Below are 17106 nucleotides of genomic sequence, written 5' to 3' on the forward strand. Positions count from 1 at the left end.
TGTCCAGAATATAATACCATACTCATTTACGCTATATAAGCAGGGCTTGTATAGATGTTAAGTTAAAAAAACCCAAAAAGGGTGCCAGAACAAAATCTATCCTGCTGTTTCTTGGTTCAGGTGAACTGCTCTTTGTCACTTCACACTGGATGATGAAAGTCAGAGAATTTATGATCACTGTTTTTGACAGAATAATATGAATGGAAGAACAAACTGAGACTGCATAAATTGAGTTCTTCCTTCACTCCTCAGCAAAGGACTGAAAGTCAACAACAACAAAAAAGAAAAAAAAAAAAGAAGAGAGAATGAAAAAGAACAGAAAAAAAGACATTGAAGACAGTCGAAAACAAAGGATCTATCTATCTATCTCCTGTGTATAAATCTTTTGCACAACCTTGTTGTTTTTAAGTATCTTCATACAAGATCATCTTGACATGTCACACTATATTCTGCTCATTCTCCTACGTCTTCCTGTAATGTGCTTTCAGCCTTGGGATTGTTAAGGATAAGTGCTGATATAAATAAAATGAAGTCTATCATCATCATTATTATTATAATCAAAGGAGTCTGGACATGGTGTCTGCGCATCGCTCAGTACCCCATCTTTTCGGGGGGAGGGGCAACCTGGAACCCAGGGGGCGGAGGGGGGCCAGAAGGTTCCCCACCCTGCACCGGCACCGCCCCTTGCGCCGGTCCTTCCATCGGCACCGGTCCTCCTTGCACCGGTCCTCCCATCGGCACCGGTCCTGCCCCTTGCACCGGAGGTGCCACGAACCCTCCCACCGCGAGGTCATAGGGCGGGGGAAGGCCAGAGGGCATGGAGGCACCAGCCGGGGGCGGGATGGGGCGCTGGAAGAACATCTTGCAGGTCATGTAGATGGTGGCCATGCCCGAGAAGCGGACCTCCGGCGTCTCCAGGATGCAGGCCAGCTCCCAGCCCCTGTTGCCCATGTCCTGGATCACCGGCTCCCAGTTGGCCGTGGCATTGGTTCCTCCCAGGGACGTCTTGATCTTGACCTGGAAGGTGCAAGGAGGCAGAATGTAAGAGGTGAGGGTCTGGGTTTGAGCCTCGATCACGCCCTTTCTGTTTGACAGGAAAATCAAAATGGGCATGTAGTCATTCAGATGAGACGACAAACCAAGGTCCAATGTGCAGCACTAACTTGGCACAGTGAAAAGAAACCCATGTCAATGAATGTGTGCCCTCTGGAAAAATTCTGTAGAAGAAATCCCCTCTGACAAGAACACACACACACACACACACACACACACACACACACATATATATATATATATATATATATATATATATATATATATATACATGCACTCTAGGCCTAACTAGAGCATTGCGTGGGTTATGTTTTTGTATGTATGGTTATGTAAAAGCATATATCCAATTTTAGTGATGCCCCCTTGAGAAACTGAAACTGACCTGGTGGTCGATCATAGTGCCCTGATAGACAGGTGTGGGGTCGTTCATGCGAGACGCCGGCTTTTCAAAGAACCACATGGAGTTCAAGGTTGACTGACCGGTAAACCCGTGTGGCTGGGGAAGGAAGCGACAATCAGACATCGACAAACATAAGCCAACAAACCTCAACAAATCAATGTTCATTTCGTGTAAAACATGTTCACCTTGCATCAACAAACATGAGCAACAAACTTCAACAAATCAGTGTTCAGTCAAACATCAACAAACATTATCAACAAACTTCAACAAATCAGTGTTCAATCAAACATCAACAAACATTATCAACAAACTTCAACAAATCAGTGTTCAGTCAAACGTCAACATCATTATCAACAAATTTCAACAAATCAGTGTTCAGTCAAACATCAACATCATTATCAACAAACTTCAACAAATCAGTGTTCAGTCAAACATCAACATCATTATCAACAAACTTCAACAAATCAGTGTTCAGTCAAACATCAACATCATTATCAATAAACTTCAACAAGTCAGTGTTCAGTCAAACATCAACATCATTATCAATAAACTTCAACAAGTCAGTGTTCAGTCAAACATCAACAAACTTCAACAAATCAGTGTTCAGTCAAACATCAACATCATTATCAATAAACTTCAACAAGTCAGTGTTCAGTCAAACATCAACAAACATTATCAATAAACTTCAACAAGTCAGTGTTCAGTCAAACATCAACATCATTATCAATAAACTTTAACAAGTCAGTGTTCAGTCAAACATCAAAAACATAAGCAACAAACTTCAACAAATCAGTGTTTAGTCAAACATCAACAAACATTATCAACAAACTTCAACAAATCAGTGTTCAGTCAAACATCAAAAACATAAGCAACAAACTTATACAAGTCAGTGTTCAGTCAAACATCAACAAACTTCAACAAATCAGTGTTCAGTCAAACATCAACAAACATTATCAACAAACTTCAACAAGTCAGTGTTCAGTCAAACATCAACATCATTATCAATAAACTTCAACAAATCAGTGTTCAGTCAAACATCAACAAACATTATCAACAAACTTCAACAAATCAGTGTTCAGTCAAACATCAAAAACATAAGCAACAAACTTATACAAGTCAGTGTTCAGTCAAACATCAACAAACTTCAACAAATCAGTGTTCAGTCAAACATCAACAAACTTCAACAAATCAGTGTTCAGTCAAACATCAACAAACTTCAACAAATCAGTGTTCAGTCAAACATCAACAAACATTATCAACAAACTTCAACAAGTCAGTGTTCAGTCAAACATCAACAAACATTATCAACAAACTTATACAAATCAGTGTTTAGTCAAACATCAACAAACATTATCAACAAACTTCAACAAGTCAGTGTTCAGCCAAACATCAACAACATAAGCAACAAACTTATACAAATCAGTGTTTAGTCAAACATCAACAAACATTATCAACAAACCTCAACAAATCAGTGTTCAGTCAAACATCAACAAACATTATCAGCAAACTTCAACAAATCAGTGTTCAGTCAAACATCAACAAACGTTATCAACAAACTTCAACAAGTCAGTGTTCAGTCAAACATCAACATAAGCAACAAACTTATACAAATCAGTGTTTAGTCAAACATCAACAAACATTATCAACAAACTTCAACAAATCAGTGTTTAGTCAAACATCAACAACATAAGCAACAAACATGAACAAGTCAATGTTCAGTCAAACATCAACAAACATTATCAACAAACTTATACAAATCAGTGTTCAGTCAAACATCAACAAACATTATCAACAAACTTCAACAAATCAGTGTTCAGTCAAACATCAACAAACATTATCAACAAACTTCAACAAATCAGTGTTCAGTCAAACATCAACAAACATTATCAACAAACTTATACAAATCAGTGTTCAGTCAAACATCAACAAACTTCAACAAATCAGTGTTCAGTCAAACATCAACAAACATTATCAACAAACTTCAACAAATCAGTGTTCAGTCAAACATCAACAAACATTATCAACAAACTTATACAAATCAGTGTTCAGTCAAACATCAACAAACATTATCAACAAACTTCAACAAGTCAGTGTTCAGCCAAACATCAACAACATAAGCAACAACCTTATACAAATCAGTGTTTAGTCAAACATCAACAAACATTATCAACAAACCTCAACAAATCAGTGTTCAGTCAAACATCAACAAACATAAGCAACAAACTTCAACAAATCAGTGTTCAGTCAAACATCAACAAACATTCTCAACAAACTTCAACAAATCAGTGTTTAGTCAAACATCAACAAACATTATCAACAAACCTCAACAAATCAGTGTTTAGTCAAACATCAACAAACATTATCAGCAAACTTCAACAAATCAGTGTTCAGTCAAACATCAACAAACATTATCAACAAACTTCAACAAGTCAGTGTTCAGTCAAACATCAACATAAGCAACAAACTTATACAAATCAGTGTTTAGTCAAACATCAACAAACATTATCAACAAACTTCAACAAATCAGTGTTTAGTCAAACATCAACAACATAAGCAACAAACTTGAACAAGTCAATGTTCAGTCAAACATCAACAAACATTATCAACAAACTTCAACAAATCAGTGTTCAGTCAAACATCAACAAACATTATCAACAAACTTCAACAAGTCAGTGTTCAGTCAAACATCAACAAACATTATCAACAAACTTCAACAAATCAGTGTTCAGTCAAACATCAACAAACATTATCAACAAACTTCAACAAATCAGTGTTTAGTCAAACATCAACAAACATTATCAACAAACTTATACAAATCAGTGTTCAGTCAAACATCAAAAACATAAGCAACAAGCTTATACAAATCAGTGTTCAGTCAAACATCAACAAACTTCAACAAATCAGTGTTCAGTCAAACATCAACAAACATTATCAACAAACTTCAACAAATCAGTGTTCAGTCAAACATCAACAAACATTATCAACAAACTTCAACAAATCAGTGTTCAGTCAAACATCAACAACATAAGCAACAAACTTCAACAAATCAGTGTTCAGTCAAACATCAACAAACATTATCAACAAACTTCAACAAATCAGTGTTTAGTCAAACATCAACAACATAAGCAACAAACCTTTACAAATCAAGTGGTCAGTCAAACATCAACAAACATTATCAACAAACTTATACAAATCAGTGTTCAGTCAAACATCAACAAACATTATCAACAAACTTCAACAAATCAGTGTTTAGTCAAACATCAACAACATAAGCAACAAACCTTTACAAATCAAGTGGTCAGTCAAACATCAACAAACATAAGCAACAAACTTCAACAAATCAGTGTTCAGTCAAACATCAACAACATAAGCAACAAACCTTTACAAATCAAGTGGTCAGTCAGTCAGATATCAATAAACAAAAGCAACACACCTCAAAAAACCAATGTTTATTTTGTGTTGTACATGTTCATTTTGCACATTTACCTTGAATGTGTGATTCTGATTACAATACCTGAGAATGCCCTTACCTACATCAATTCACAAGCAGTCCTTTTCTGATATTTTCACTGATAGAAAACTTACTTTATTTTGCTTTTTTTGTGTGTGTGTTATGAATGTGTTTTCATTCTTTTTTTTCTTTTTTTCTTTTTTCTTTATCTAAGTGTCCATCGTATGATCAAAAACTTCATCAAAAAACATCAATAGCTAGAAAGTTAACTTCATGCACATAAAGAAAAGCCACTTATAATTTGTGTTGTACATTATGAGAAAGGCAGCTGAGAAAATAAACAAAGAAAAAACACACACGTTCCTTCCTTCATTCCCAGACAGATTTAAGATGGGTGCATGCATTCCCATTTGTGTGTGATATGGAAAGGAAAAGAGCACAATGAACACGCACTCCCATGTGTGCATGGAAGCAGAGACGTTAAACTGATAAACTGATGAACACACGATGGATGCATATGCACATTCCACACACACACACAAACACATGCATACACACACAAAAACACACACATACAAACACACACACACACACGCACACACACACACACACACACGCACACACACACACACGCACACACACACACACACGCACACAGACCAACCCGCGTGTGTTGGGTCTTGTCCATGAAGATCTCGATCAGACGCCAGCCCTGGTTGAGGTTGTTGGCCAGAACACCGATCCAGTCGCAGTGCACGATGGGCACCGGCCTGAACCCCATCTGCATGGTCATGGTGATGGGCACCGACACACAGTTGTACACGTACTGCGTCGCTCCAGGGGTGTCAGGGACCTCAAAGAACAGGTCCACTCCCATCGCTGTTGGCCACCATAAAAAAAACAAAAACAAAACAACTCCACACACAAAAAAAACAATGGTCAACGTCTAGGAATGAACGTCACTTTAGTTTTTCCTTCAAAAAATTACGTTCAACAAACTTACCACCCACCATGACTTGCAGAATACAGGCTCTTAAGAAGTGCTGCATTATTGTGATGGGTACTTTTATCAGCATCAGCTCTTTGAAGGTACACATCATCATAAACATAACTCCTATGTAATCATGTATGTGATGGGTACTGTTATCCTCTTTCAAGGTACATATAATCATATATAAATCAGCAAAAACAACAAAAACAAAAACAACCACCTTGCTCCTTACTTAAACAAACAAGATTTATACATACAAAAATGAATACTGCTTACAAAAGATGATAATGCAAACACACATACACATACAAAAACAAACACCACATATGAAAAATGATAATTTAAAGACATAAACAAACAGAAACAAATTCTGCTTATGAAAGATGATGCAAACACACACACATTCACATACAAGGACAGTTAGTTCATGTTTAAAAAAAAAAAAACCCAAAAAACTAGCTTCAACAGGAATTACTTTTCCCATAAATTTTACGTTCTTCCTCTTTACACACTTACCATGCCCCACTGTGGCAGACTGTGGCAGGGGTCTGATTCCTGCCCCATGCTAAACATTAATCCACCCAAGCGTACATTAGAGTTCATTCTAAACACTGATCACAATCACAATCTAAACACCGATCACAATCACAATCTAAACACCGATCACAATCACAAGCAGCAAATGAAATCATGCTGCTTGAAGTCCAGCCGACGGCAAAAGAAGCCATTTCAGGACAGTCAAGCCGCAGCAGGGAAACTCACCCGGAGATAAACCTTGCATTGCCATGCCCATGCTTGCCGACTGCTGCTGCCCCGTCATTTCCACGCAGATCAGACGCCCCCCTCCCTGAGTGTTTCGCGCGATGCTGTCCAGAACATGGCTGGTGTCGGACACCACACCCTGGTTGAAGGAGATGATCCCTGTGTACATGCGCTGCAGCTGGATCACTGATTTCTCAATCCGCAGCTGCCAGTTCTCGCGGCGAGGAGCCGTAGGGTAACAGCAGAAAATCCCCTGACAAGAGCAAATCACTTTGTGGGATGATCTCTTAACAACACCTACAAGATGCAAAAATTCTTTTATCACCACCAGTAAAACGCTGACAAGTTTGCTGAGGAAGTTTCAGTTTCAGTTTCTCAAAGAGGCATTACTGATTTTGGACAAATCCACTGTATCTTGTTAGGCAGATGCCGTACCAGCAGCATAATCCAAGTGCATGCATATATGTATTTGTGTATCTATGGGAGTGTATTTCTTCTACAGAATTTTGCCAGATGACGAAGTTGCCATCGGTTCTTTTTCAGTGTTTTGCTGTAAACAGGACCTTGCTTCATCGCCTCATCTAAATGACCAGATGTTCAGTTTGATTTTCCAGTCAAGCAAGGGAGAAAGTGAAAGGAATTAAATGCAGACCCTTGTGGACACAGTATTGACAGGTAAGTGTCTCAACCATTCTGCCACCTTCATCCCTTAAAAAGAAAAAGAAAATCACTTTGTTGGGTGTTCTCTTCACATCAAGATGCAACAATGCTTTACTCAATTACTGCCTCTAATAAAACAGCTATAGTTGAGAAGTTTACAGAGAATATGGTGACACATAAAAAAAAGAATAAATCACTTTGTCAAATGTCCTCCTCGCAAAAAGTAGACCTATTCACTCCGTCAGAGACCTGAATGCAACATGGTAAGGTGGAAAGCAATCTCACACTGTGAAACATCTTTTCACAAAACTAAACATATTTCTCAAGATGTAATCAGTTGTGTGTCAGTGTGTATGGGATACAAATGTCTGAAGCATTTGTGGAGGGGAGGACTTTTTTTGTTTCTTTGTTTTTTAAAAGCAGAGGGGGTGTTTTATCGACTTGTGAGTTGTACACATACAGTGAATACCTACTTCAGAAACTGAAACTCATAGTTGGATTATATATATATATATGGATTTTATATATATATATATATATATATAGAGAGAGAGAGAGAGAGAGAGAGATTGTTATTGTTGCATAGATGTATATTATCACATGGACTGTATATTATTCATGCAGCTGTTTTAAGCCTCAATCACAAGAATCAATAGAATTACTAGAAAACAGAAATGCCAACCCCTGTCAAACATTTGTAGGAACAATCAGGAAATTTGGCAGGAACAGTTTGAATCTGGTAAGAACTCGGACTCTGAGCTACATCAGCAGATGGGCACAAAGCTGTTTGACTGAGATGCAACTTGATTTAGCCCACTTCTCTCTTGTTTGGGGCAAGCTGCCAAGCTGATTGGTCCACTCAATGCTGTTTCAATGTAAACACGCACGCAATTAGCTGAGCATCATCATGTGAGATCAAGGGTTAGTTGTGACTGCTCTGGCCTCATGATCGGTTAATCTAGAGCGTCTGGGTAATGTCATGACAGGAAAGCATGTGACCATGCTATGTGGTTGAAAAATAAACTTGATGGAACAATTCTGATAATGACGTAACGTCGGAACAAACTGCAATCAAGTGTAACAAAATACCGCGGAATTGTAACAGCTGGCATCTCTGAGAGAATCTGCGATCAAGCGTAACAAAATACTGCGGAATTGTAACAGCTGGCATCTCTGAGAGAATAATCTAAGCTGGGCACCCACTTCTGTGAGTGTGTACAAGTACATGTGTATGGGATATATATGTGTCTTTAAATGTGTGCATGTGTGGAGGGTGAGAGTGGTTTTTTTCCCCTCAGCAGATTGGGTGTTTTCCCTTTGATAGACTTGCATACATGATACACACAGTGATACCTCCATGTATCAGTATCAGTATCAGTATCAGTCGCTCAAGGAGAAGTCATTGTGTTTGGACAAATCCATATAAGCTACACCACATCTGCCAAGCAGATGTCTGACCAGCAGCATAACCCAAAGCGCTTAGTCAGGCCTTGAGAAAAAAAAAAAAATTTAAATAATAAAATAAAATAAATGAAAATAAACAAATAAATAAAATAATAATAAAAAATGAGATAATAAAAAAACAAAAACAAAAAAAACTAAGAATAATAATTTTAAAAAAAGAAGTAAATAAATAAATAAATAACAGATAAATACACAAAAAAGTACTACTACTACTAATAATAATAATTATAAGGCGCAAAAACTTGATGAATTCAACTATAAGCGTACAAAAATTAAAATAAATAAATAAAAAAAGATTAAAAAAATAAAAATAAAAATAACACCTCCATGATTAACGGAAGCTCACAGCTGGATTACAATATTACCATACAGACTTCTTATAACATAGATTGTTATCATGTGATCTGTGTCGAGTAGTACTATACAGATCATGTATTATGCAACCTCTCTGGGCCTCACTCACCAGGATTAACAGAAAATAATCAGATCAGAGCAGCAACCTGTGTGTGACTGTATATCAAAGATGTGCATGTGTGCTAATGTGCATGTGTGTGCATAATATGCACAAGTCTCTAAACTTGTGTGTGTGTGGAGGGGGAGATTACTTTCCCCCAATAGTTTGGGTGTTTGTGGAATGTGTGCATACAGCACACAGTGATAACTCGTCAAGAAACTGAAACTGGTATGTTCTCAATATGTGATTTTCTTCTTTATGTATTTTCATTATGCAGTTTATAAAATCAATATTGTAACAGTGTATACATTATGTATATTTCCTTTTTTCATTCTACTCTTCAGGGCCTCATAGACCAGAATAGCTATTAGCAGAAATTAATCTGCTGAGCAATCTTGGAGTTGGGAAACATCATCCTCATATATATATATATATATATATATATATATATAGAGAGAGAGAGAGAGAGAGAGAGAGAGAGAGAGAGAGAGAGAACACTGAACACTGAACACTTTAATGTCAATAGCTTTACAGCCCTAATGACATGGGGGTTCATAATACAAATAACAACATGCATCAATAGAAATAATATTGATGAAAACCAAAACCAAAACGAAATCAATCAATCTGTGCAACAAAGTGCAGTTCGACCATCCATTCAAAGTAATGGCATGTAGTGAGAAATAAAAACAAAAACATATATAAATGTATAACATAATATTTTCCATATGAGAGTGACAACACAGATTTCACTTTTCACAATGAGCAACACCTGATACTATTTTATTATTGTTGAGTTTTTTTTCGTCGCATGTTATTCGCTTCTGCAATATATTTTGCAAGTGACTGTAGTGAAGTTTCCTGATTTAAATTAAGCACTCCAAAAATATCTTCATACTTTGCTGAATTTGTTTTAAATACAACACATTTTTCTCGAATATCGTCATAAGCTTTACAACTAAACAAAAAATATAACTCATCCTCCCTTGAATGCCCGCACATCGGACAAGGGGAGAGTAACGAGGGCTCAGTCTGAAACCACTTTTCATAAGCATTCAAACCAATCGTTCTCGTTCTAAATCTGGCGAGACTTGTTCGGTGCCACTTGTTTGTCACGACTGTGATATATTTTTCTGTTTGAAATATACTTTTAAAACTATAAAACCATCTATATTTCTCAGTGCTTTCCATTTTACCGTGCCAATTCTGTTTATATGAAGCAATTAGCCTATCTTTGAATTCTGAAACAAATCCTTCTACACATCCAACTCCCTGACACATCCACACAATCCCAAATCCATTTACAGTTAATGTCTTCTTTACAAAATATACCCAGTTTTCCTTCCCTCTCTCATGTTCATTTACTAACATTTCATACGCCTGCTTACATAATCTCGATGTGGGTAGCCTTATTAATTTTAACCAATATTTTATACATTTCACACATGATTTAATGTATAATGGGTATCTACCACTTTCTCCATATAATACAGTATTTGAAGCATGTAATGGAACATTTAAAAAACGTTTAATAGCTAATGTATGTACTTTTTCTAAATCTTTGTTATCAGAAAGTCCCCAAATTTCGGCACTGTATGTTATCATTGGTTCTATTTGAGTATCAAAAAGTTTCCAAAATATATATGAATCTATCGAGCCTAACTTACGTAAACACCTTAAGATTTCTATAACCCCCTTCTTCCCCTTTCTACAAATTTCTGCTACTGTCCTTGTCAAACTCAGCTTAGTTGTAAAAATCATACCAAGATACTTATAAGCATTAGTTACCTTCACTTCATCAGTTCCATAGTGCCATTTTTCATATCTAGATAAGTAACCACCTTTTCTAAACACAACTACATTTGTTTTCTCAAGATTAACTTTTAAAAATAATCTATCTGCTTCTTGCTTTAATATATTCAGCTGATTTTGAAGTCCTATGGCCGTGTCAGACAAAAGAATTACATCATCTGCAAATAACATGAGAAACAGTTCAACAGCCCCAGGGATCATTTGAATCCCATGTCTTCCTTTTTTCGTTATCTCTCCTGCCAGTTCATTAATAAAGAACGAAAACATCATAGGGCTCAACAGACATCCTTGTTTTACGCCACGTGGGCAATCAAATACATCTGAATATACACCCTTCTCACGTACACACGCTAAAACTGCATCATATACACCACGCAGTGCCATATAAAGCTTACCATCAACACCAGTTTTACGTAACACATTCCATAAACTATTTCGATTCACAGAGTCGAAGGCCTTCTGAAAATCTACAAAAGCAACATACAATTTTCTATTTTTTAATAAATGTGTTTGTACAATTGCATACAATGTGAAAATGTGGTCAATGGTGCTGTAACCTGATCGAAATCCAGCTTGCTCTTCAATAATCTTTTCTTCTCGTTCAGCCCATTTAGTTAATCTTCTATTTAAAATGTAAGTGTAAACTTTACTAATGATACTTGTAAGTGCAACTCCACGGTAATTATCTGGAATATTTGGGTCACCCTTTTTGTGAATAGGTATGATAATCGATTTTGCCCAATCTGTTGGAGAGAGAGAGAGAGAGAGAGAGAGACATTTAGCTTTGGTCAGCTTGTCAGTAACAGTAATTGGCATGCTGTTTTGGATGATACTGTCACACATCATAACTTCAACCATTTCTGTGGCTTTCTCTGTTAATCTGGGCCATGGTCAGGATTGGTTTGGAGAGAAAAAAGTTTACAATGCTGGACTGCTTTTCATCCAAACCCTTCGGCGAACTGCTTGTGAGATGCCATTGACACAAGTACAGTCAAACAGCCTGCCATGCTTACAGCTGAGATCACTATTGCCAACTGTACAGTGAAGGCAGCCAGTGACTGTTCTTGATGGCACAAGGCAGCTGCACTGTTCAAGGTAAACAGTGCAATACATCTGGAGAAGTTGTCTCTGTTTGGTTTTCTTGGTTTCTTCTTCAGGTGCTAAATCCAGTTCACAGTCCAATTCCAATTCATGCAACCTCCTCCTCAACACCATCATGAAATGAAAGCCAACCAAAGTCAGTTCCGGGTTATCCCCCTTCGCTCAATGCCCGACACCACAGATGCAGCTCCTTCAAAAGTGTGTTTTGGCAATCTTTAGTGGTATATTGTGTGGGAAAGTCTAATTGCGGAATGAAGCCTTCAAAAGTGTAATTTATTGCCCAAAGTTTTGATAAACAGGTGTGCAAGAAGTGCAAGATACAAGAACACGTTTTTTTACCTCTATAACTGAAACTGTTGAATGTTTGGGGATAAAAAAAGCTAATGCATTACAAAAAGAAGAATTAAATGAAATATGTATCAAATACCAATGCAAAAAGAAAGAATCAAAGGAAATATGTTAAATATGATAATAACAATAAAAACAAACAAACCAACAACATCAACTATTTCCAAGTATTCTGCTGAAACTATGAAAAAAAGCCTCAATGGAAGTGGGTTTTGTGAAAAATTCACCATATGCTTGGAAGATACTCTTTTTTTTATTTGCTGATTACACCACCATGAATAAAAAATAAACTTCCCACTCCAGGTATCACCCTTTATTACCAGCAAACATCAAGGATAGTGAAGGCTGATGCCTGATGATTCACACACACACACAACACACACACACACAACACACACACACATACACATACAAACACAGGCAAACACAAACACACACTCGTTTCACTCATTACTTTCTGCCTATACCTGAAATCCAAGGGCCACAGACATGCTGAAAAGTCCCTGTTGCTGCTGCTGTCCTGGGATGCGGTAAAAAGACAAGAGTCGATATCCCTGCCCATACATGCCAGCAAGGAGAGGGTAGTAACTGTCAATGTTGCTGGTCACCATCGGTGAATGGGTAAAGCTGAACGTCATTTGAGTGCCAATCACAACCTGTTGTAACACAAGCAACAGCTGTTGAAATGATCAGGTGAAAGTTTGTGAAAACCACATTTTAGTTCTAACCTTGTGGCATGGAAATGGTTCAGCATATTTCATGACAGGTGCTACAGCCATAATGGTTGCAGCACTGGACTCAACTCAAACTCAACATATTTAATGACTGGGCCATTCTACCCGTACCAAGTGGGGATTCGGGTGGGTGGGTGGTGGTGGATGAAGTGGGAGGTGGAGGTGGGGTTCCAGCACATCAACACAAGAGCATTGGTCTTTCAATGTTAGAGTCCTGGGTTTGATCCTGGTATTGGCGTGTGGTGATTTAAGGATGGAGACATTTCATACCTCCCAGGTCAAAATAGCTGCAGCCCTGTTAGTGCCTTAACTCCCTTTGCATGTATTCCCATGCAGAAGGTTGAATATGCATGTTAAAAACCCTATAACTGATGTCAGTGTTTGGTGGGTTATGGAAACATGAACATACCCAGCATGCATACCCCTGAAATTGGAGTATGGCTAACTGTGGCGGGGTTAAAAACGGTTCCACACACAAAAAATCCTATTCTTAGAGACAGGAGAATGTAGGAGTTGTAGCCCACAAATACAGAAAGAAATAAGGAATGTTCAAGATGTTGGACACCTCACTGTTTATATTATCATTAATTTATCAACAGCATCCCCAGATCTAGTATTTTCCTGGATGATATTATTTTCCTGAATACAGTCCATATCTGCATGATTACTGGGTGATTGTCATTTACTGGTTGTGAACCACAAAGACATTGGATACACTTCCATGCGGGCAGGCCACAGTTCTCTGAGTTCAAAGTTCATACTGTCAGAGTCTGCCATTTTGGAGTCCTGGGCATAAGTATTCTTAGAGCTAAGTTTTTTCTGTATGAAGATTTTACCCCAACCTACATAACTGTGTAGACTTTGGAAAATTCTTAATGCTACTGCTAAGCTTTAGTGTAGACTTTGGAAAATTCTAAGCTTTAGTGTAGACTTTGTAAAATTTTGAATGGTAAGCTTTAGTGTAGACGTTGGGAAATTCTGATTGGTAAGAGAACGCAGAACTGCTAAGATCGTTTATAAATTAAACCCAGCCCAACTCCAGAAGGCATAGAATTTCAAAGTCTGGACTCTCTGATGTACTGTACTGTTCTTTGTGCATCACTATCTGCCATGCTAACCACTCTGATTTAGCATGTTTTCAGTGAAGTTTTCCATGCTAACCACTCTGATGTGGCATGTTTTCAGTGAAGTTTTCCATGCTAACCACTCTGATGTGGCATGTTTTCGGTGAAGTTTTCCATGCTAACCACTCTGATTTGGCATGTTTTCGGTGAAAGTTTTCTGGCTGCTCTTGTGGTGCTGGTGCCCAAGAGTTGTTTTCAATTCTCTTCATTACTTGGTCCTCTTCTTTTCTCAGCATCCATCCTGTCTGGTGTTGTCAAGGCTGAATGAAATGAGATAATGAGTTCCCACAGACCTGGTCTCTCCAGTGTTGTCAAGGCTCAATGAAATCAGATAATGAGTTCCCACAGACCTGGTCTCTCCAGTGTTGTCAAGGCTCAATGAAATCAGATAATGAGTTCCCACAGACCTGGCCTGTCCAGTGTTGTCAAGGCTCAATGAAATGAGATAATGAGTTCCCACAGACCTGGTCTGTCCGGTGTTGTCAAGGCTGAATGAAATCAGATAATGAGTTCCCACAGACCTGGTCTCTCCAGTGTTGTCAAGGCTCAATGAAATCAGATAATGAGTTCCCACAGACCTGGCCTGTCCAGTGTTGTCAAGGCTGAATGAAATGAGATAATGAGTTCCCACAGACCTGGTCTCTCCAGTGTTGTCAAGGCTGAATGAAATCAGAAATGAGTTCCCACAGACCTGGTCTCTCCAGTGTTGTCAAGGCTGAATGAAATGAGATAATGAGTTCCCACAGACCTGGTCTCTCCAGTGTTGTCAAGGCTGAATGAAATCAGAAATGAGTTCCCACAGACCTGGTCTCTCCAGTGTTGTCAAGGCTGAATGAAATCAGAAATGAGTTCCCACAGACCTGGTCTCTCCAGTGTTGTCAAGGCTCAATGAAATGAGATAATGAGTTCCCACAGACCTGGTCTGTCCGGTGTTGTCAAGGCTGAATGAAATGAGATAATGAGTTCCCAAAGACCTGGAGTCCCTGTTTGTTTTATGATGCTGGTGCTTGGTATACAATCCTCCAACAAGATGCCCATCACACACACACACACACACACACACACACACACACATACAAATGAATTGACAGAAAAACAAATTAAGAAAGAGGTGACGAGGTAGAGATAGATAGAGAGACACAGTGACAGAGAGACAGGAACAGAGAGACAGAATGAATCGAAACAAATTCATATTTCACAAGGGTTGTGGAGTAAGCACAACTGCTTTTTTACATCCAGCCCTCAGGGCCAAAACAACATCCTGAGGGCCGTCAGCGGCAAAACAACATCCAGCCGTCAGGGGCAAAACAACATCCATCCCTCAAGGGCAAAACAACATCCAGCCGTCAGGGACAAAACAACATCCAGCCGTCAGGGGCAAAACAACATCCATCCCTCATGGGCAAAACAACATCCAGCCGTCAGGGACAAAACAACATCCAGCCGTCAGGGGCAAAACAACATCCAGCCATCAGGGACAAAACAACATCCATCCCTCAGGGGAAAAACAACATCCATCCCTCAGGGGCAAAACAACATCCATCCCTCAGGGGCAAAACAACATCCATCCCTCAGGGGCAAAACAACATCCAGCCGTCAGGGGCAAAACAACATCCAGACGTCAGGGACAAAACAACATCCAGACGTCAGGGACAAAACAACATCCAGCCGTCACAAAACAACATCCAGCCCTCAGGGACAAAACAACATCCAGCCGTATCCAGCCGTCAGGGACAAAACAACATCCAGCCCTCAGGGACAAAATAACATCCAGCCATCAGGGACAAAACAACATCCAGCCGTCACAAAACAACATCCAGCCCTCAGGGACAAAACAACATCCAGCCCTCAGGGACAAAACAACATCCAGCCGTCAGGGACAAAACAACATCCAGCCGTCACAAAACAACATCCAGCCCTCAGGGACAAAACAACATCCAGCCGTCAGGGGCAAAACAACATCCAGCCGTCAGGGGCAAAACAACATCCAGCCGTCAGGGACAAAACAACATCCAGCCGTCAGGGGCAAAACAACATGCAGCCGTCAGGGGCAAAACAACATCCAGACGTCAGGGACAAAACAACATCCAGCCCTCCGGGACAAAACAACAAGGGAGTAAAGAAACAATCCCCATACCCAGTATCCAACAACAAAACAAGACACACATAAAAAGAAACAAAAATTGTAGATTTATATAAGCAAGGACATGACCAGTGTATGTTCAAAGACATACTTCAATGTTTGAAGATATCCCACGTGGAAAAAAGACAAAACAACGACAGCGAGAGAGAATGAGAGATAGATAGAAAGTGATCAATATCAATATCAGCATTTCAGTCAACTCAGAGAAGGCCATAGTCTTTTTGAAGGGGTTGTGAACTTACAATAAGCACAACAAATATTTTGCAACAAAAAGAAATCACATAAATTCACACACACACACACACACACACACACACACACACACACACACACACACACACATATATATTTCTATACATGCAAATCTTACCTCCCATACACACACAAACACACATGAAAGAGAGAGAGTGAGTGGGAGACACAGAGAGAGACAGAGGGAGGGAGATAGAGAGAGAGGGGGGAGACAGAGAGAGAGAGAGACAGAGACAGGGAGATAGAGAGAGAGGGGGGAGACAGAGAGAGAGAGAAAGAGAGAGAGAGAGACAGACAGACAGACAGAGAGAGAGAGACAGAGACACAGAGAGACAGAGACAGACAGACAGACAGACA

General features: G+C 38.9%; 1 protein-coding gene across 1 annotated transcript in view; it reads right to left on the bottom strand.

The window, feature by feature from the left end:
- Positions 1 to 541: 541 nt before the first annotated feature.
- The window catches only part of LOC143299081 (uncharacterized), a 16795-nt gene continuing 230 nt past the window's right edge, over positions 542 to 17106 (bottom strand). Inside the window, exons 2-6 of the mRNA XM_076612190.1 lie at positions 12964 to 13152; positions 6658 to 6910; positions 5569 to 5783; positions 1436 to 1549; positions 542 to 1017 (exon numbers count right to left, since the gene is read on the bottom strand). Of these exons, the coding sequence (XP_076468305.1) occupies positions 592 to 1017; positions 1436 to 1549; positions 5569 to 5783; positions 6658 to 6910; positions 12964 to 13152 (1197 nt within the window). The 3' untranslated portion in view covers positions 542 to 591. The remainder of the gene's footprint in view (positions 1018 to 1435; positions 1550 to 5568; positions 5784 to 6657; positions 6911 to 12963; positions 13153 to 17106) is intronic.

The sequence above is a fragment of the Babylonia areolata genome, chromosome 24 (genome assembly GCF_041734735.1).
Source record: "Babylonia areolata isolate BAREFJ2019XMU chromosome 24, ASM4173473v1, whole genome shotgun sequence".
NCBI classification, from domain to species: Eukaryota; Metazoa; Mollusca; class Gastropoda; order Neogastropoda; family Buccinidae; genus Babylonia; species Babylonia areolata.